This window comes from Podarcis pityusensis, assembly GCF_964106645.2.
Source record: "Podarcis pityusensis genome assembly, chromosome: 10".
NCBI classification, from domain to species: Eukaryota; Metazoa; Chordata; class Lepidosauria; order Squamata; family Lacertidae; genus Podarcis; species Podarcis pityusensis.
Window position 1 is genome coordinate 2,232,837 of NC_138035.1, and position 20,972 is coordinate 2,253,808.

General features: G+C 48.2%; 5 protein-coding genes across 7 annotated transcripts in view; 4 read left to right on the plus strand and 1 right to left on the minus strand.

The window, feature by feature from the left end:
- The window catches only part of LOC308486338 (uncharacterized protein), a 140,665-nt gene that overhangs the window by 80,053 nt on the left and 39,640 nt on the right, over positions 1 to 20,972 (plus strand). Inside the window, exon 5 of the mRNA XM_081023107.1 lies at positions 8,122 to 8,266. The gene's annotated coding sequence lies outside the window, so the exon portion shown is untranslated. The remainder of the gene's footprint in view (positions 1 to 8,121; positions 8,267 to 20,972) is intronic.
- The window catches only part of LOC308457801 (uncharacterized protein), a gene marked incomplete at its 3' end in the record, with an annotated part of 121,992 nt that overhangs the window by 12,805 nt on the left and 88,215 nt on the right, over positions 1 to 20,972 (plus strand). The window lies entirely within an intron of this gene.
- The window catches only part of LOC308486266 (uncharacterized protein), a 136,397-nt gene that overhangs the window by 8,947 nt on the left and 106,478 nt on the right, over positions 1 to 20,972 (minus strand). For 2 of the 3 annotated variants that reach the window (XM_081022878.1, XM_081022877.1), the window contains exon 2: positions 85 to 166. In XM_081022878.1, the coding sequence (XP_080879004.1) occupies positions 85 to 145 (61 nt within the window). In that variant the 5' untranslated portion in view covers positions 146 to 166. Of the gene's footprint in view, positions 1 to 84; positions 167 to 365; positions 874 to 2,605; positions 2,702 to 20,972 lie in introns of those variants that run through there. The other variant, XM_081022876.1, reaches the window with a different exon arrangement.
- LOC308457800 (uncharacterized protein) overlaps positions 3,861 to 20,972 on the plus strand; it is a gene marked incomplete at its 3' end in the record, with an annotated part of 39,543 nt that continues 22,431 nt past the window's right edge. The window contains exon 1 of the mRNA XM_080971973.1: positions 3,861 to 4,070. The remainder of the gene's footprint in view (positions 4,071 to 20,972) is intronic.
- Positions 4,693 to 20,972, plus strand: part of LOC308486262 (uncharacterized protein) — a 120,013-nt gene continuing 103,733 nt past the window's right edge. The window contains exon 1 of the mRNA XM_081022872.1: positions 4,693 to 4,882. The gene's annotated coding sequence lies outside the window, so the exon portion shown is untranslated. The remainder of the gene's footprint in view (positions 4,883 to 20,972) is intronic.

A 20,972-nucleotide genomic window follows, 5' to 3' on the forward strand; every position in this document is an offset into this window, starting at 1 on the left:
CCAAGTGTCTCCCCCCCCCCCCAAAAAAAAAGATGACAAGAACCCATGGAAAGGGACCAAACGGAGAACGGACTCCTTCCTTACCCAGCAGCCTCTCTCTGGTGTCCAACGGAGTCCTTTTGGTCTCAGAGGAATCTGGGCCCATTTCTGCAAACAGATCCTGTCTCTGAAATAGCAACGAAGATTCAAAACAGAGAATATGAAGAAGAGTTAGAAAAGGAAGACAGAGGCAAAAACTGAAGGGCAATCTGATAATATTCAATGGCTGCTTTCCAAAAAAGGATGGTATATTAACAGAGAATTTTCAGATATTGTCACTCACGTTCGGAGCCCCTTTGGAGTACCTAGAGGAAAGTCTCTCTCACCTGCCTTCTCTCTGCCTGCTTTCTCTCCTCTGCCTGACTCAGGAGGAAGCCTTCGGCCAGGGCCACTGCTTGGGAACTGGTCTCCACTCCGCATTCCCTCACCCAGTTCTCCATCTCCAGTGGAAGGACAGCCAGGAACTGCTCCAAGATCACCAGGTCCAGCATCTCAGCTTTTGTGTGCCTTTCTGGCTTCAGCCATTGATGGTAAAGGTTGTAGAGTCGGCTGCAAACCTCTCGAGGTCCTTTGGCCTCCTGGAAGCAGAACTGCCTGAACTGCTGACTCTGAGCCTCTGAGCAGATGGTGTCCTCCTCACTCAGGATCTTCTGCACAGTTTTTCCCCAAAATTCCCCACGGCTCCCGGTTCTGATGGCATGGCTTCTTCCTGCTTCAGGGCCAGCTGAGTTTTTCTCATCCATCTGTGCTCTCATGAAGCCTCCAAGAGAGATGAAGGAATCCCTTGATCTTCTGCCAAGTTCTGTCTGTCCGAATTACAGGTCCTTGCAAATTCTACAAAGCAAATACATTGTTCTGTTACAAAACTGACATATTGCCTAGAGGAGAAAAATGTTCCGTGAGGAAGTATGTATGAGTTTTGGAAGAGCCAGCTCTGGACTGCACCACTACCCAGACTCTGAGGTTTCTATCAAAAGGAGAAGGAGAAGTAAGTCTCCAGCCCTCCTAGAGGGAAAGTGACCATGCAAAATGTGCAGGGAACTGTTGGTCTTTCTGAGAGATGAATCAGCCTGGTTACTCCTGCCTTTCAGAGTTTTCAATCAAGGAATGAAGTCAGAACTGTGATTGACATGTGACTCATTTGTACTGAGTGTTATCTGAGCATTGGGTTATAGTGGAGGGCCTAACCCAGGGTTCCTCAAGAGTTGCTCTCCTGCCCAAACCCATTTCAGAGCACATTTATTCCCTTATCTGGCTAACTCCTGAGGGCCAAGTGGATGAGGCCAAATGACATGTGGGTGGGGTCAAAGGACAGCACTCAAAAACAAATAAAGTGGGATTCGCCTTTCTATGCGTGCCATGCGTTTTCAACTATTCTTATTGCTTATTTCAACAGTTCTTATCAATCTGCTCTTGGAGATTCAGATGATGAGCAGGGAACTAACAATAATGATGATGATGATGATGATGATGATGTTACATTGCCCAACACTCCCCCTCCCCCGTCATGAATACTTGAGGGCACTCCTGGGTCCATCATGGTCGCTTGAGGCTCAGGTGCCCGTGTCCAGCTCAGGCTAGTTCCGCACCCCACAGACCTTTCGGGACAGAGAGGACACCAGATGGGATGGTTGCAACGCTCTCTGTGTGGAACTGCCTTGAAGGCGACTCTGGGAACTGGCCCAAAATGCAGCAGCCAAATGATTGGCTGGGCTGCCTCTCTTTATGAATGGCATTTCTCTCCCACCTCTTTGTCCAAGGAGATCAAGGTGGCATCTGTGGGTCTACCCCACACCACTGAGTCCCCTCACAACAAACACGTTGGATTTCTGTTTTAAAACAATTGCACTGGTTGTTTCCTTTCCAGCAGGACCTCTCCTGCTCTCAATGCCTTGGCTTGTGAGACCTCCAGTGGTGCTTTCATAGAACTATAGAGGTGGATGGCACCCCAAGGATCATCTAGCTCAACCCCAAGCAATCTCAGAGGACACACTTGCATCTGGAGGAACTAAGCACTGGAGGAGAAACTGAGCCCTGCAGGATCAGGCCATAGGGCTGCCCCATAGAGCAGAGGAAACCCCCCCCCCATCGCCCTCTCCTCCTCCTCCACGGATTGGTCTCCTTCTCTTTTAACGCCACCTTTATTGGTGGCCTCCCTGGCTCTTGTGGGAGGCAGTTCCACAGGTTTTACTCTGCCCTGCAAGAGGAAGCGCTTTCTCTTCTCTGCCCCCTTCCTTCCTTCCTTCCTTCCTTCCTTCCTTCCTTCCTTCCTTCTCCTTGCACAGGTGAGGTTTTAGGGACCAGGGTATATTTCATGTCTGAATGTTTCCATCTGCGGACAACCTCTGTTGTAAAAGGGGACTGATCCATACATCGGAATGGGGTTTATTTGCATGCATTTCCCCGAGACCCCTCCCCAAGGGGCCAGCAGCGCATCCATGCAAAGGAAGAGCAGAGCTGCCGCCCTCCTGCGACCCTCCGCGCCCTGACTTGCCCCCCTCTCGCCATGCAGCGCTGGGACCCCCGCTCTCCCCATGGGCCCTATGCTGGGAGAGAAGAGACTCACCGGATCCCAGCAGGCGCCCCCAGGCAGCCTCTGCGGAGCCGAACCAACGGGACCCCCACACGCCCGACTTCTTGCAGGAAAGGGAGGGGTTGGGCTTTCGCTCTGGAGGACCCTGCCCCCCCCCCCGTCTTACTTTCTTCTCTAGGAATCTAGCTCGTTTCCGTTTAACCCTTGGCAAGCCGAGCTCAGTCAACTCACGCCTCTCCCTCTTTCGAGAGCCGGAGCATCGTGCAGCAATTGCATCCCGAGACGGCGGAGTAGGAGAGGTTTATGGATTACTTCCGACAAGGGATACATTCAGTTATGGACAGCAGCTGAACGGCCCCCTAACAGCTGGCCCCTGAACACGGGTCCTAAGAAATCTTCACTGGCTCCCGGTCCGTTTCTGAGCACCATTCAAAGTGCTGGCGCTGACCTTGAAAGCCCCAAATGGTCTCAGCTCAGTAGAAGGGGAGGAGCGTCTCCACGTCCATCGCTCAGCCCGGACACTGAGGTCCAGCTCCGAGGGTCTTCTGGCAGGTCCCTCATTGCGAGAAGTGAGGTTACAGAGGGCCTTCTCGGTTGTCGTGACTGCCCTGTGGAACGCCCTCCCACCAGATGTCAAGGAGACAAACCTCCATAGACGCCTAAAAGCAGCTCCGTATCGGGAAGCTTTTAATATTTCATGTTGGGTCATGTTTTCTTCTATTCTTTTGGAAGCTGCCCAGAGACAATGTTCTTGTTCTTGTTGTACATGTTGTTGTCGTTGGACATCCAGCTTTTCATAGCCAACAACACAGAGATAAAGGGCTGCTCTGTTCTGTGCTTTTGGACTCCTATGTGGGCTTATGGTTCTGGTGCTTGTGGATCTCATGGGATTTAATGTCTTGCCATTATAAATGCACAGGGATAAGCGCATTTACAAAGAGACACATTTCCGCAAAAAGACCCAAACTCCGGCATGTAGCCACAGGTGATACAATAGGAGCCGTTCTGCAAATGGCCTTTGCAACACAACTCACTGGGTGGTAACAAAGTAGACACATTTGCCTCTTTACAACGTAGCCCCGTTTCCTCAATGAATCGACCAATTTCTTCATGAAATGTAACTTCTGCCAGTGAAACCTGAGCTGAAATAGTACGGAGAGCAAAACAGCAGCCCTGTCTGACCCCAGTCAGCCTCCTGGCTCCCCCAGTCACGTGGCAGGAGATTCTTCCTGAGGCCCCCCCCCCGTGAGAAGGGTATGACATCATGGATGATCCATTGATGATCCACATGATCCAAGCAGACTTGTCCAAAGAGCAGGTCTCTATGCCTGAATGAAACGGGTCTGCGGTGATGGATTCTGGAGTCAAGAAATCCGCCCTTTCCGACGATCTCTCAGGGTGGCCAGGAAAAGGCAGGGAGCAGGAATCGCCAGGCATCCCGACGGACAGACTTGTCATGTTGCCAAAACACGAACTCGGAGTCTGATCTGATTTCCGTGTACAACTCATTTTGTGACGCAGCCGGGGATGTTTTTGGGGTGCTCTCTCAGTAATAGGGGGGCTACTATCTTAGGCTGTATAAATTGCAACGCGCTTTAGTTCCGGGCTGCTTCATTCCTTGCAGGGGGGGGGGGGCTCTGCGCGGAAACAGATCTCTTCCTGGCCTCATTGTGCCACCTCTGACAGAGACACAAGGGATGAATAGTGCCGGGTGTGTGTGTGTGCGCGCGCGCGCGTGTGTGCAAAAGCCCAAGCCCCATTTTCCCCGTAACACAGGAGTCACAGAGCCCAACCCGCTGCTCAATGTGCACCTATACCTAAAACGTGGAATGGATCTAAGATCATGGCATGGGGGGCAGGAAGGATTTTGCAATGTAAACATTGTAGGGGGGGACCCCACTTTGCAGCTGGATTTCCGGGATCAGGCCCTCCCCCGCTCTCCTCATCCCCAGAAGGAAGAAGGGAGGGAGAAAACCTTCATCTCCTTCGCCCCCCACAATTCCTCCCTTCCCGGTACGTCCTCCTCTCACCCCGCCCCCACAACCCTCAACCCCCCCCCCCCGTATGTCGCACCTCTTTCGCCTCTTCCTCCTCCTCCAATCCGGCTTCTGCTTCCGGAATGAGGGGGGAGAGCCCTCCTCCCAAACTGCCTGCTTCTCCCGCAAGTGGAGCTTCTGCGCCGGAATGCTGCTCTGCGGCGTAGCTCGGGGGGGGGGGCGCTTTTCGGAAAAGGGAGGAGGGGCGGCAGGGGACCCCCCCCCCGTGGATGTTGCAGGAAAGGAAAGGAGAATCGGGAGCGAGAACAAAGAGGTATAGGGGTCGCGGAGGAGAGGGGAGAAAAGGATCCAGAGACCCCCGCCAGCTCCCCCAAGCGCCTTCCGTGGGGCTTGGATCCCTGCGAGCGTGCTGCGAAGGGGGCTTTCCTTGGCCCCTTAGGCGCCTTGGCAGCGGCGGACATGGGGAATCTACGCAGGGGGTCCCCACGAGGGCCCCCTTGCCCCGGTTCCCCCGCGTAGGCATCCCTGGGGTCCTGTGGGCTCCGCACGGATAAAGCCAGGCCATGAAAGGGTTAACGGGCATGAGGGACACCTGGATAGAGACCCGCTGTCCCTAATCTGTGCGTCTTGGGGTGGCCCCTCAGGATGGAAAGATGGGGGATGAGGGCTGAGCCGCGCCCAGGTGGGCCTCTGGGTGCAGGGGAGACTCTGGGACAGAGAGAGGGAGTCGAGGAAGTGGGGAGGGGGAGCATCCCTGGGGCAGGGAACGGCAGCAATGCGGGGGGGGGGAGAGATAGGAAGACCAGTCTTTGGGGACACTTCTCCATCGTGCCGCCCGCAGGGAATCTCCGGAGGGGCCGCCTCGCTTCTCCCTCCCGCCCAGGAATCGGCCACCCCTTCAAGGAGACCAGAGAGGGATCCCTGGAAAGTGGGGGGACGTGTCCCCCCACCCCTTCCTTCCTGCAAGCTCCATCCTCTTCCCACCCCATGAGCCCCCACAAGCCCCTGCCCTGTCCAGGAAGAGGGGAGGGGAGAGGCCTTCTCAGAAGCAGCTCTTCTTTCCGCAATCCCACCCAGGAAGCAGCCAGAAACCTTTTCCTCTCTCTCAGGCTTCCATCTTTAAGTTTCTCTTCCACTGCCTGGTTCCAGTACAAATAAAAGGCAGTAAAACATCAGACATTAAAAACCTCCCGATAATAATAATAATAATAATAATAATAATAATAATAATAATAATATCTTTATTGTCATTGCCCCCTCTCGGGGACAACGAAATTACTTGACTGCTCCATAAAAACACTAATTAAAACAATACAGTATAGTACAGCAAGGAAGATTAGATGACTTTCAAAGTCCAGGCTGCCTTCAGCTGTCTTCTAAATGTCAGAATGTTGCCCATTTCCTCACCCTCTGCCTCGTTCCCTATAACTTCACTTCTCGCAGGGGGGGAATCAGCAGAAGACCTTCGAAGGACCACCTCCCTGTCCAGACTGAGCAATGTTGGTGGAGATGCTCCTTCAGGTCTACAGGGCCGAGGCTGTTGAGGGCTTCAGGTTGCAGATCTTGCTGCTCCATAACATTCTCATTCAGCAAATAAATTTATTACTGAAGGCAAAGAAGCATAACAGGATCCAAAAAATAGCAAAAACTTAACTTACGTAAAACCGTATCTCAGCATACCAAAACAGCACTCAACTAAGAATTACACATGCAGAGTAGAGAAATAGCAGACTAGGAAGTGGGACCAGGTGCCTTTCGGCCTTGTAATTTATATTCTATTAAATGTCAGAGTAACCTTGGGACTAGATAACAAGCCTGGCTCACTCCAGTTTAAACCAGCTTCATCTGGTTCCCCAAAACAAGAAAGTTTCTTCATAACCTCATCACAACTTATCGCACCACCAGCTCTCAGCACAAAGGAAACTGCCAAGTTTCAGGAAGCCTGCATTAGATCAATACTTTTCTATGCCTGGAAAATGCAACCATGACACTTTAAAGGTCAGCACCAACAATTTGAATTGTGCTTGGAAATCTGGTGGGAGCCAGGTAAAGTCCTTTAAGGGCAGTGATATGCGGTCTCGGTGGCTGCTCCCATTCAGTTGCAGTTTCTGGGTCACCTTCAAAGGTAGCCCCATCTAGACCACATAGCAGTAGTCCAAGCTGGAAATAACCAGAGCATGCACCACTCTGGCGAGGCAGTCTGCGGGGAAGGAGGGTCTCAGCCTGCGTTCCAGATGGAGCTGCTAGACTGCTGCCCTGGACACAGAATTGAGCTGCGCCTCCATGGTCAGCTGTGAGTCCAAAATGATCCCTAGGCTGCACACCTGGTTATTTAGGGGCACAGTTACCCCATCAGGACCAGGGGGTCCCCGACACCTGCCCACCCCCTGTTCCCCAGGGACAGTTCTTCTTTATTGTCAGGATTCAAACTCAATCTGTTAGCCACCATCCATCTTCAAACCACCTCCAGGCACCAACACAGGGCATTCACCACCTTCACTGGTTCTGATTTAAATGAGAAGAACAGCTGGGTATCACCCACAAACTGGTGAAAACCCAGCCAAAAGCCCCGATGATCTCTCCCAGCAGCTTCATATAGATATTAAAAAGCATTGGGGTGAGGATGGAGCCCTGAGGCACCCCACAAGTGAGAGCCCGGGGGTCTGAACACTCATCCCCCAACACCACTTTCTGGACATGGCTCAGTAGGAAGGAGGGGAACCACTGCATAGCAGGGCCCCAGCTCCCCTAGAGGGTCCAGAAGGATACCATGGTCACAGGTCTCCAAAGCCGCTGAGAGATCCAGCAGAACCAGGAAACAGCTTTCCCCTCAGACTCTAGCCCATCAGAGATTATCAACGAGCACAACCAGGGCAGTTTCTGTCGTATGATGAGGCCTGAATCCCGATTGGAAGGATAATGGTGGCAGAAGCTTTCCTGGTCCTGCACCCCCAAAAGCTCCAGGCACAAGACTTCCATTAGCTTTGAAGGGGCCATCCAATACTTGGTGGTCTTTTCTTCAAAAGACAAATATTCTGAATACTTTTTAATTGATGTATGATGTAAATAGTGCTTCTGTTTTTCTTGTTCCACATCGTAGAGACTTTGATACACAGATCTGAGCTCATCTCTGTGCCTGAAACTGCTGTGTTAGCAGCACTGCCTGGGCAGTGTGTTTGGGGGTCCTGAGCTGGCTTGACAACAAGACCCCCTACTCAGCCGGGCTTATATGGTCCCAGGGAAAGCAGAGCAGTACGTTAGGCACCAGCTTGGCTACAGGAGTGGCTGGAAGGAGGTGTGCAGGACACCATGTAACTATCTTAGAGAGTCCACTCTGGATTTGTGTAAGTCCCCCCCCCCCCAATAGCCTTTTCTTCTCCTGAAGATAACTCACGAGGCAGCAAAGTATTACGACCAGAGTTTTCCTTCTCGATGGGCTTCCTTCCCCGGTTGATGAGCCCCATCGGCCCTTCACTTTCCCCTGCAGAAAGGGCAGAATCTGCTTTCTTGACTGTGGGATTCACTGTTGTTCTCCTCCTCTCCATCCACCAGGGCCTGCCTTCACCTGCAGCAGAAGTCCCTAATAAACCAAGGATTTGAGACCCATTAGCTATCCTCACCTGATTTAGCCGGCCGGTTGAAGCCGTTCCTGGGATTGTGGCCCCTGTTGCATGCTGACAGCTTCTGGAAGCCACAGGTGAGAGCTGGGTGCAGGGTGGGGACCAATGGTGGATAAATTACCCCATAAGGTGCATGACATGTCCCCCAGCAAAGGTACTACAGCTCCCCTAACACCCCATGACTCTGTATGATTATGATCTTTAAGACAGAACAGGAATAAACTCATGTCCCCAGAAATAACACAACTTCAGTCCATTAGTGAATCAATACTACATTTTCAAGGTACTACATATTCCACTAAGTACAGTTTATCATTTTGCCTAGAATATCCTGCTTTTCAGTGTCATTTTATGATAGTCCTGCGTCTGAAGACGGGCACGAGATCAGACAGCACATCATTCTTTAAAAAAATCAAGCTGCTTTATGAACATTGGTTGAGGATTTTGAAAGTTGCTCATGAATTATTATCATTTGATGACATTGCAACTTCACTTCCTAAAAAATGGGAACATGGGTAGGAGGTGAGGGAATGTTGGAGACGTTGAAATAGGAGAAGGTGCTAATGGAGCTTGATGTGTTCTCTTTCCCTTTGTTCTCTTCCTTGAAACCAAAACAGGATTCCCTTTCCTCCCACTCTGAAGAAGGAGATGGAGAAGGCAGTCAAAACTCCAGGGAATGGGGCACCTCCCCCCCCATTAGGAATAGAAATTAAAATGTGTGAAATGTGGACTATGTTCATTGAATGAGCACACATAGTTCATATCAATGACCTCCAACAGGGGAGAAACCATTTAAAGGTATGGAGTGTGGGAAACTTTTCACTGATAGTGGAAACCTTAGAACACATCAACGGACTCACACAGGGGAGAAACCATTTAAATGCCTGGAGTGCAGAAAGAGCTTCAGTCAGAATGGAGACCTTAAATTACACCAGCAGATTCACACAGGGAAGAAACCATATAAATGCCTGGAGTGCGGAAAGAGCTTTACTGGTAATGGAAACCTTAGAACACATCAACAGACTCACACAGGGGAGAAACCATTTAAATGTATAGAGTGCGGAAAGGGCTTTAGTCATAATGGAAACCTTAGAAGACATCAACGGACTCACACAGGGGAGAAACCATTTAAATGCCTGGAGTGCGGAAAGTGCTCCAGTCGGAATGGAGACCTTAAATTACACCAGCGGATTCACACAGGGGAGAAACCATATAAATGTATAGAGTGCGGAATGAGCTTTAGTGATAATGGAAGCCTTAGAAGACATCAACGGACTCATACAGGGGAGAAACCATTTAAATGCCTGGAGTGCGGAAAGAGCTTCAGGCAGAGTGTACACCTTAGAAAACATCAGCAGACACACAGCGGAGAAACCATTTAGATGTATGGACTGTGGAAGGAGCTTCAGTCAGAGAGGAACCCTTGATTTACGTCAACAAACTCACACAAAACACAAACCTTATAAATATCAGGAAAGTAGATAGAGGTTCAGTCCTAGTGGAAGTTCTAAATCAACAGACTAATGGACAGGAAGAACTTTAGGAATTGAAACCCTTCAAACCATCCACAAACTCCCAGAGGAGAAGCAGTTTAATGAAAAGATTGCAAAAGTGCTTTATTTACAATGGAGTGTTTAAGGAACATCCAGGGACTCACACATGGAAGAACCCATTTAGATGTATGGAGTGCGGGACATCGTCCTCTCAGAGTCCACTCTTTTCTTCACAGAAATAAACTCAGCAGGAAATCAGTCTTTAACACATTTTGTGTATGTGAAGTTCTGGTATTTATGTGTAAAACTGTATAGTAATGAAATATTGAAGGCAATGTCAAACAGTGTGATTATAATCTAAGATGTAAAGTACCTTTCAATAGAGAAGGGGTGAGGGTGGTGGTCAGTGAGAATTAGGGCTGGGCAATATATTGTCCAATACTGGTTTCTAGACCACATTGTGATAACCTTCCAAAAACAATTGATATGGCAACATCCCACAGATCACAGTGCGTGTTTCTGGGATGCCCATTTGCCTGGAAGCAGCCGGCAGAAAGCTTTGCTTCATGAAGCCCCTGCAGATGCTGAGTTGCTGACTTCCCTCCCAGACCAGGGGCGCCGACTTATAAAAAATATTGGGGGGGCCCATACCGGGGAGGGTGGAGCCAACTAGGCTGGCGGGGGGCGGGCGTGGCCGGTGCAGAGAAAGCCGGAGCGGCGACTGCGCTTTGAACCCGCTGTCAGTCAGCCGGGGCTGAAAGGCAGACTTTCTCCCTCGGCTCGTCATTTGCCCGGCCGCCTGTGCGGGATCCCACCGGGGAGGCGGAGTGCTGAATGCCGTTACAGTTTTATGTTGGGCACCTCCAGTCTCCTCCTCCTGCTTTTCCCGTGCTCCATCCCCTTGGCGACTTCGCGCTTCCAGCAGAGAAGCTGTGCGCAGCTCCGGGCGGCGGATGGGAAGACCCCCTCGTGGGTTTTTCAAGCCTGGAGAGCGCCGGTTCGGAGCGGGTCGCAGTCTCCGCTGTTGCCGGCTGACTCGCAGGAGCGCCGGTCGGAGCGGGTCGCAGTCTCCGCTGTTGCCGGCTGACTCGCAGGAGCGCCGAAGAACCAAGAGTGGGCGGGGACGAAGGGAGACGAAGCCGGGAAGTGACGGAGGCGACAGAAGGTAGCCTCTATCCGAGGCGCGTGGAAGCGGAATGAAGCGGCTGGCAGAGAATCACCGGGGGGGGGGGCGTAATGAGGCCGAACTAATACCGTATTTTTCGCTCTATAACACGCACCTGACCATAACACGCACATCGTTTTTAGAGGAGGAAAACAAGGGGGAAAATTCTGAATGAAACAGTGGATGTATCATTTTTGTGCTTCATGCTGTGGCCACAGACATGTGATCGGATGGTGAATTTGGGGTGACCCAATGCAAAGATCCTGAGGATCCATGTGGATCCATGCTTTTTAACCACGTTTTTGCACCATTGCAGTCCCAGGCAACAGTGGGTGTGTGATTTTTGGGGGGCAGGCTATGTGATCTGATGGTGAATTTGGGGTGGCCCAATCCAAAGATCCTGAGGATCCATGTGGATCCATGCTTTTTAACCACGTTTTTGCACCATTGCAGCCCCAGGCAACAGTGGGTGTGTGATTTTTGGCGGGCAGGCTGCTATGTGATCTGATGGTGAATTTGGGGTGGCCCAATCCAAAGATCCTGAGGATCCATGTGGATCCATGCTTTTTAACCACGTTTTTGCACCATTGCAGCCCCAGGCAACAGTGGGTGTGTGATTTTTGGCGGGCAGGCTGCTATGTGATCTGATGGTGAATTTGGGGTGGCCCAATCCAAAGATCCTGAGGATCCATGTGGATCCATGCTTTTTAACCACGTTTTTGCACCATTGCAGCCCCAGGCAACAGTGGGTGTGTGATTTTGGGGGGGCAGGCTGCTATGTGATCTGATTGTGAATTTGGGGTGGCCCAATCCAAAGATCCTGAGGATCCATGTGGATCCATGCTTTGTACCTACATTTTAAGTGGGGAAGGAAGAACACAGAAGGGACAAGGAGAACGAGAGCGGGGTGCAGAGAAGCAGCTGGCTAAGAATGCAGGAGAGGGATTTAAGGGGAGGGAGGAAAGAAAGGCAAAAGTTTCCCCAAACCGAAGCCAGCTCTCTCTCTCCTGCATGTTTTCTGGCTGCCTGCGAGGAGCACAGAGAGGAATTAGAAGGAAAGACCTCTGCTTTCCCCTCTGCTTGCCTGGAGGGGAGGGGATTTGCCTGCTCTTTGTTCCGTTTGAGCAAACACAGCAGTGAAACACAAGCGGGTGGGCAGTAAGACCCTGAGGCAGAATGCAGGAAAGCAGCCACTTCCTCTTTTCAGGTTTCCCTCTCCGATGCAACGCAGGATTTGATTTTTGCTGATTTTTGTTCCTGCGATTTTTGTCCCTAATCGGCTCCAGGGACCCCCGCCCCCCCACATTCGCTCCATAACACGCACAGACATTTCCCCTTCCTTTTTAGGAGAAAAAAATCTGCATGTAATAGAGAGAAAAATACGGGTAATTTTCTTAAATTATTGGGGGGGCAGAGCCCCCCCAAAAGAATTTTTGAGGGGGCTCGGGCCCCCTCAGGCCCCATGGAGTCGGCGCCTATGTCCCAGACGACAGGAAGCGAAAGACACACATCCATTGCCCTGTGTCCTTCCTGCCTCTTTCCTCCCTTGCTCCCTTCTGCCGGTGTGTCTGCCTGACTTAGGTATCCTATGTGCTGTATTTTTTTTTACTGCTGAAACTGGATTTGCTCTGAGAAGCAAAGTTTTGTGCCTCACTGGGGACCCAGGGAGAAGTGTATGCTTTGAAAGCTCAGTAAACTATTACTGAAGAAGTCCTGATGCCCCTGTGTATGTTTTTGACCTCAGCTTGGGAATTGCTCTACACGTGGCCCCTACTTAACTCATGCCCTGGAGTTGCTGTACTCAAGCATGCAAGGCGAGTGCATCTGTGTGCACTCAAAAGCAAATAAAGTAGGACTCGCCTTTCTATGAGAGTACAGTGGTACCTTGGGTTACAGATGCGTCAGGTTACAGACACATCAGGTTACAGACTCTGCTAACCCAGAAATAGTACTTCGGGTTAAGAACTTTGCTTCAGGATGAGAACAGAAATCGTGCGGTGGCAGCGGGAGGCCCCATTAGCTAAAGTGGTGTCTAGGTTAAGAACAGTTTCAGGTTAAGAATGGACTTCCGGGAGGAATTAAGTTCTTAACCTGAGGTACCACTTTAATGTTAGTTTAAAGCAGAGTCCCGTGCCCAGCGGAAGGATGAGGAGTACGTGCTGCATACTCTTGGTTGCTTTATTTATAGTTCAAAGCTGGTATATTACAGAAAGACATCTTGCCTCTGCTGGAGCAGAAATGCATCCTCTCTCCCTGACAGCTCGGAGAGAATCACAAAGTGAAACTGCAAAGTACAGTGAAAAACAGGAAACCAGTGTACGTCACATCCAGTCTCCCTTTCCCGTGAGAAACTCCAACAGTACAGACTGTGGAATGTAAACACCTGTCTCGTGACAAGCCCTTTCGCTGCACAGTGAAGGAAAGCAGAAACCAACATCCTCCCCCTTTCTGTGAACATCACTGGGCAGCGTGTTTGTACAATATCAGTACAAACCCAACTTCTGCACATAGGTACAGTGTTGATCCCTTGATACAATCTTGGACAATACATCAGCAGGAATTTCATTACCTGGCATATAGGACACCGTTACGAGTCCCTTCTGAATACATTCCCTAGCATGCTGCAACTTTAATTGCAAGTGCTTCGTGCTTTGCTTACAACCTTCAGACTTCAGCAAAGCCAAACATGCTTTGTTGTCCTGGTAAACCTGGATTGGACATTTGACAGGAATTTTCATATCTTTGCACAATTGTATTAACCATTCACAATCCTTAAGTGAATACGATAGTGCATTCAGTTCGGCTTCACAAGTACTTAAACTAACTGTTGTTTGCTTCTTGCATGACCAATCAAACAGACCTTGATTGTACATGTAGCAAACTCCAGACGTACTTTTCCTGTCTGTAGTGTCACTTCCAAAACTTGCATCTGCAAACATCTCAAGACCACCAGACTTCTGATTGTTAAATCTCAGTCTGTAATGCATAGTGCCTTTCAAATACCGCGCTATGCGTTTCAGAGCTTTCCAATCCTTGACACTAGGATTGTTGACTTGTCTGCTTAGCAAATTACAGCTAACAGCAATGTCTGGTCTTGAACATCTGGCAATGAAGTTTAGCTTGCCTAGCACACTCCTGTACAGTGTAGTGTCAGAAAATGCTTCTTCAGTGTCATCTACCTGATAACCTGTTGTCATCGGTGTGTCTACAGGGTTAGCATCCATCAGATTTAGTTTGCTTAACACATCAGCAATTTTCCGTGACTGGTGTACTAGAATGTTACCATCTTGATCTCTCTCTATTTCCAGAGATAGGTAGTTGTTTACCTCACCAAGATCTTTCATGTCAAAGTGCTCTTTCAGTTGAGCTAGGGCGTTATTGTACATTGCGACATCTTTCCAAAAGAATAATAAATCATCAACATAAAACAAACAGTACAGTTTCTTTTGCCCCTCCTCTTTGACAAATACACATGGATCAGCTTTCCCTTGCTGAAAACCTAGAGAAAACAATACTTCAGTGAGTTTTGTGTGCCAACACCGTGCACTTTGTTTGAGACCATAAAGGGATTTCTTCAGAGCACAAACAAATCCCTGTTTTACCTGTACGCCATCAGGTGGAAGCATATAAAGTGATTCATCTAGAGATCCGTACAGAAAAGCTGTATTAATATCATGGTGACTAATGTGTAGATTTTCCTCTGCAGCTAGCTTGAGCATAAGCCTAATGCTTTCATATCTCACTGTGGGTGAATAGGTCTCGTGATAGTCTTCACCTGGTACCTGTGCAAAACCTCTGGCTACCAATCTGGCTTTGTGTCTGACTATCTTGCCATTTTGATCTGTCTTCGCTTTGAAGACCCATTTGCTTCCAAGCAGTTTCATTCCTGGAACTACTGGAACTAGCTCCCATGTTTTGTTCCTTTCTAAGGAATCAAGCTCAGCCTTCATGGCATTTAACCATGGCTCAGCTTCCTTTGAATCCAAACCCTGGATGTCTTGGAAACTTGAAGGTTCAAATACCTTCTTGGAGCTTTTAACAGCTGTTACTGCTATCGTAGCAAACTCATCAGCAAATCTCTTTGGAGGTCTGCCTTTTGTGGCTCTCTGTGACCTACGAATTAGCCTTAAGTCTTCAACACTCTCCTCTTCCTTCTTAGGAGAAAAACGACCTACTGTGAACAATGGTTCCTCCAATTCTTGATCAGAGCTTTCAGAGGGTCGCATAGAGGCTTTCGCACTCTTGAAATCCTCTGAATCACCCGATTCAGTTTCAGATTCAGACTCAGAACTTTCATTAGTGGGTGTGGGTTGTTGTGGTTGCTCTTGACTATCCTCAGTCTCATCACCGTCATCAGGATAACATTGGAAAATTCCCACATTCTCCCCCCACTTTGCATTGTACTCAACACTTCTCGTGAGCTTAATTGTCTTAGAGTCAGTCATCATTATTCTGTAAGACCCTTTCTGATAACCTAGAAAGATACCATGCAATCCACGCTTGTCTAACTTGGAATTTTGTGGTGAGTGAACCCACATGTCAGAACCAAAAATTTTCATGTGTTTGATGTATGGCTTCTTGCCAAACATCTTCTCATAGGGGGTACAACCAATCGCTGAAGATAACCTGCGATTGTAACTGTAAACAAAACACGAGAGAGATTCGGCCCAATAACTCTCTGGAAGATTGGCATCATGCAGCAAGGTTTTTAACCCTTGAAGCAATGTCTGATTTGCCCTTTCCGCAAGTCCATTCTGCCATGGCGAGCGAGGACTAGACAAATCGTGTTGAATTCCTTTCTCAGTCAGAAAAGCTTCAAACTGCTGAGAAGTGAATTCCCCCCAGCGATCACTGAAAAGAGTCTTTATCTTCTTACCGTGCACATTTTCCAACCAAGCACAGAATTCCTTGAACCTAGGAAAAGCCTCCGATTTCTGCTTGAGATTGTACACAAAAATATATCTAGAAAATGCATCAATGAGAACCATGAAGTACCTATTTCCACCCAAAGAGGGCGCTAGTGGTCCAACCAAATCTGCATGAACAACCTGGTATGGTTCCGTAGCTTGCCTACTAGACACCTTACCTTTCGCAGCCATTTTCACCTTGTTTGCTGCGCATGCTTTGCACTTCATGTGGTACCTGCAGGGTTTAATAGTCATACCTTCAACCAAGGCAGGCATTTTAGATACTGCCTCAAAATGCAAATGACCAAATTTTCTATGAAAATCGTGAATACATTCTGCATGCAAACTTTTGTTAGAACCTGCAATGCAACAAGTGTCATCCTGCACAACATCATCATAATACAAAACAAACAAACGATCAACATATTCTGCATGCAATACATAATCATTTTTCTTTGTGATGATGCACTTCTTGTTCTTGAAGGAAACGTCAATGTTCCGCTCATTCAGCTGTCCAACGCTGAGCAGATTATGTTTGGCGTCTGGCACGTAAAGCACATTCTGTATCGATAAGTCCAAACTGTGAAGAACAACAGTTCCGTAGCCTTTACTGGGAATAGTGTGGTCATCCGCCTGGTGAATCGCACCTTCCTGCGGTGTAAAAGACACAAACAGTCTCTTATCGTTGCACATGTGGTGGGTCGCCGCTGAATCAACAACGAAGAAAGATCTAGACGTCTTCTGGACCTCTGCAACCTTTGGAGTGAAGCGTGAAACCATAGCCTTGTGCTGCGTTGTCTTAGACACCGGACCTTTGCCTTTGCCTCGGCCTTTTCCGCGCGATGAGCTTTCGCTGTGCTGCTCTGTCTTGGCCCTGGGATATCTGCACTCCCTCTTCATATGGCCTAGACGTCCACACGAGTAGCATTTCACTGCCTTCAAAGCTTTGGCGCCATCTGGTGGTTCCACTGCACTATGGGATGACGTCTGTGAAGACTCCCCCTTGCCCATGCAGCTAGCACCCCGGCGATCTGCTTCATTTAAAATCACGGCAGTAACAAAGTCCACTGTCAGCTGAGCAGTTGGCTGCACAGCAATCTGGGTTGCAACAGACTCCCAACCTGAACCCAAAGATTGTAGTATCATGAAAGAATACACAGCCTCTGGAAAGTTGAGTCCTCTCTGTTGCAGCTCATGTCTCAGATTTTGCATCTCCATCAGATGTAAACGCACATCTCCACCTTCAGCAAGAGCCATATTATGCAGCTTGTTAAAGTAAAACATAGTGGATCCAGCTTCTGTCCTTAAGTGAGCCTCTCTCAAAGCGTCCCAAATTTCTCTGGCTGAGGTCTTATCACGCAATAGACAGAGCTCTTCTGGGGATACTATCAATGTAAGAGTTCCCCTTGCTTTGGAATCCTTAGCTTCCCATGCATCTGTAACTGGAGCTGGGGGGGTTTCTGTAATCACCTCAAACAAACCCTCTTTCCGCAGAATTGCCTCTGCATACAGAACCCAGTCCGCATAATTTTTCTTGTTGAGCTTAGGAATCCCACAAGCATCCTGAAGGGCCACCATGACTCTGGCATTAGCCTTCAGCGTCATATATGCTGCTTTAAATCTTGCTGCGTCACTGCTGCAGCTGCTTTATTCCAAAAGCGCACTTAAAAGTTACTTTCGATTTCCCCAGCATAGTAACTTGTGCCTGGGAGCCTTTTGCCTATTCCCGGCAAAACGGCTTTAAAAGTTCAAAGTCCAGCCATAAAGCCATTAACTAGAAGCTGGCAGGCTGCCCGGAGCAGTAGCACATACCTCATCAATCACCTTTACGCGCAGAGCAGATTCTGTTCCGATCTGTCCCTCTGCATTCCGATGCTTTGCCGGCACTCCGATTCGACTTCTGGAGCCCATAACCACGTGTTGGTTTAAAGCAGAGTCCCGTGCCCAGCGGAAGGATGAGGAGTACGTGCTGCATACTCTAAATTGCTTTATTTATAGTTCAAAGCTGTTATATTACAGAAAGACATCTTGCCTCTGCCGGAGCAGAAAAATGCATCCTCTCTCCTCGACAGCTCGGAGAGAATCACACAGTGAAACTGCAAAGAACAGTGAAAAACAGGAAACCAGTGTACGTCACATCCAGTCTCCCTTTCCCGTGAGAAACTCCAACAGTACAGACTGTGGAATGTAAACACCTGTCTCGTGACAAGCCCTTTCGCTGCACAGTGAAGGAAAGCAGAAACCAACAGCATCCAGGACTTGTTACCATATTATAGCTGCCACAAAATCTATCGGCATGCCACCAGAACCAGGGAAGCCTTGCCAGTTGCAGCTCACACAGTTGAAGTGAAATAAAAGACAGAAGAGTAGATCAGGAAGGAAGTTTCCTAGACTGCAGGAAAAGATAACAGTAGCTCCAGCATCTGATTCAGTGCAGGCTGCTGAGGGATTTGACTCCTTAAGATCACCAACTGACTATGAGACACCTGGAAAGCACTCAGCCTCAGATTACCTCCACTCCAAAAAGTGGGAAAGAGGATTTAACAGTGACCAATATTGATTCTTTTGATAGCAGCCCCATATTCTCAACACAAAGTGAGAAGTGTTTGCACAAATCACTGATTTGTACATCAGTTCCCCCATGGCACAACTGTACCTTCCCCACACTCAGTCTACAAACCATGGGACTTGTGGGTTCAGTTGGCAACATCTGTGTGTATGACTATGACATAAACACACTGAAAGGATCAAACTGGATAAATGATCGCATAATAGATGCCTTTCTTGCCTCCAGGGTGATCATGGCCAAAGAGCTAGGTCACGATGGAACAATTTCCCCAGTTACCGTACTTGCCACTTCATGCAGATATGTCAAAGATTGCCAGTGCAAGTTCTGAAGAACTGTTTGAGATTTGGAGTGCTAAAGAAAGATGTTTTGATTATTCCAGTAAATGACAGAGAAGTCCACTGGATTCTGATAGTAATCATTTTTAAAAAGAAGACCATGCTCTATCTAGATTCCAAACATGGATTGAACCACTCTGTGATTGATGCAATAACATCCTTCTTAGCATGTCTGTATGAGATTGATTCAAAATATCCCTATAGTTTTGCGGACTGGTCATTTTTTGCACCAACTGATATACCCATGCAAGGTAATTCCAGTGACTACGGTCCTTTCACATGTGCCATTGCCCATCTGATTGCTTCTGCTGCCCAATTACAGTTCACACAAAAGGATATGGCTGCCATTAGACCCTGGATTGCAAAAGAAATAATACAGTACAGTGGGGAAACCTATTTTGAAGGACAAGACAAATATTTTCAAGTGGAAATTGATGCTGTTCCTCCCAAGAAGAGACAAATCTTGAACGAGAGTTACATTACTGTGTCTCGATCATGCCCAGAGGGATGGAAGGATACACTAACCTATTGCTCAGATATTTTACCTTCCTTGTTTGAAGGCTGCTGGTCACTATGTTTCTTGAAGGAAGGGTACAGGAGGCCCAGTGGTGACCTAACTATGGTTTACTGTGAAGGAAACTGCAAGGACTGGTACCACTGCTTTCGCATAGGCATTGATTCAAAAGATCTTCCAGAGGTTTTCATGTCCAGACTGTCAACCCACTGTGGCCAAATAGATTTTGAAACTGCGAACTGTCATATTCCACAGGTTGGTATAATACAGCAAAATCCAAACATATAGTTTTCATCATCATGGCAGGGGTGGTCCTTTTCCACAGAATTCTTATTTATGAAGTTAGTTTTTATATCCTGCTTTTCTCTACTTGAAGGAGTCTCAAAGAGGCTAAAAATCTCCTTTCCCTTCCACCCCCACAACAGACACCTTGTGAGGTGAGTGGGGCTGAGAGAGTTCAAAGAAGTGTGACTGGCCCAAGGTCACCCAGCAGCTGCATGTGGAGGAGCGGGGAAGCGAACCCAGCTCACCAGATTAGAGTCCACCGCTCTTAACCACCACACCACAGAAACGTATCTCTTAAAACTCTGGAGCAAGCTGTTCAGTTCAGCCTCATAGTGATACTGATTTGTGGAGGGAAGGTTGGTGATGAGCAAGATCTGTTCCCATTTCCCAATGCAGAGACCATAGAGCAGTTTCTGTTGGGGGCTGAACCTGCAGAGTGTTTCTGTTCAGAATTTCTGTGGCAGAAATTGGCTAAGTGCCTTTCTAAACATTCAGCTTCTCAAATTGAACCCCATCATGAAACTTTCAGGTGTAGCTGTTGGAGGTGGAGGGCAGAGAAGGTGCTAATGCTTATCTCCCTCCTCCCAGCCCCATGATCAGTTGCCCAATGGGCTGAATTTCAGGGCTTTTGCATGTAAAGGGCAAGCTTGTTCTTTACTTGTTTAGACTCTTTAAACTTGGGAACAGATATTTGGCTCCATGACCAAAATGACCAAAAGGGTCAGCTTCTAGATGACTGGAAAGATCATGATTGTACTTCCCCTTCCCTCAGCCCTAACTCCGTTGAGTATTTTTTGTTATGAGACTGAGTGTTTGGGGCTGATGCTGTAGCATTCTTGTCTGGGGGCTTGATGGAAAAACAGAAAAGTGTCCCTCACCTAACTCTCCAATGCCCTTCAACAAGAATGCTGTAGGAAATATTGCTAAGGGAGGCAAGAATTTGCTTCAGCTCACCTTGTTAATGGCAGAGCAAAAGCTATGTGTGTGTCATTCTCAATCAATCTACTTTCAGGACTGATTTTAGAACCCCATCATGCAAACATGACTATCCACACAGGGACCATCTATTTTTATTTTTTCCTGACACTGGATTTTAAGTTACAGTTACATCTTTTAAAACAGCTGTCAGTATATCACACTGTATTCCACTTGCCTTCCAAAGGAAGACGTGGCTCTCCCCACATAGCGGGTTAGGTTGAGACTGCTGATCCAAAGTGATCGGTAATTTTTACGGTAATTACAATCCTGCTTTCCCTTGTACCAGCTTGCCTTGACTTCAGTAAGGCCTTTGAAAAGCTCCCCCATGATATTATTGCAAAAAAACTAGTAAAATGTGGGCTAGACAAAGCTACTGTTAGGTGGATTTGTAATTGGTTGACGGGCTGAACCCAAAGAGTGCTCATCAGTGGCTCACCTTCATCCTGGAAAAAAATGACTATTGGGGTTCCACAAGGTTCTGTCCTGGGCCTGGTGCTATTAAATGTTTTTAAAAATGATTTGGATGATGGAATAGAG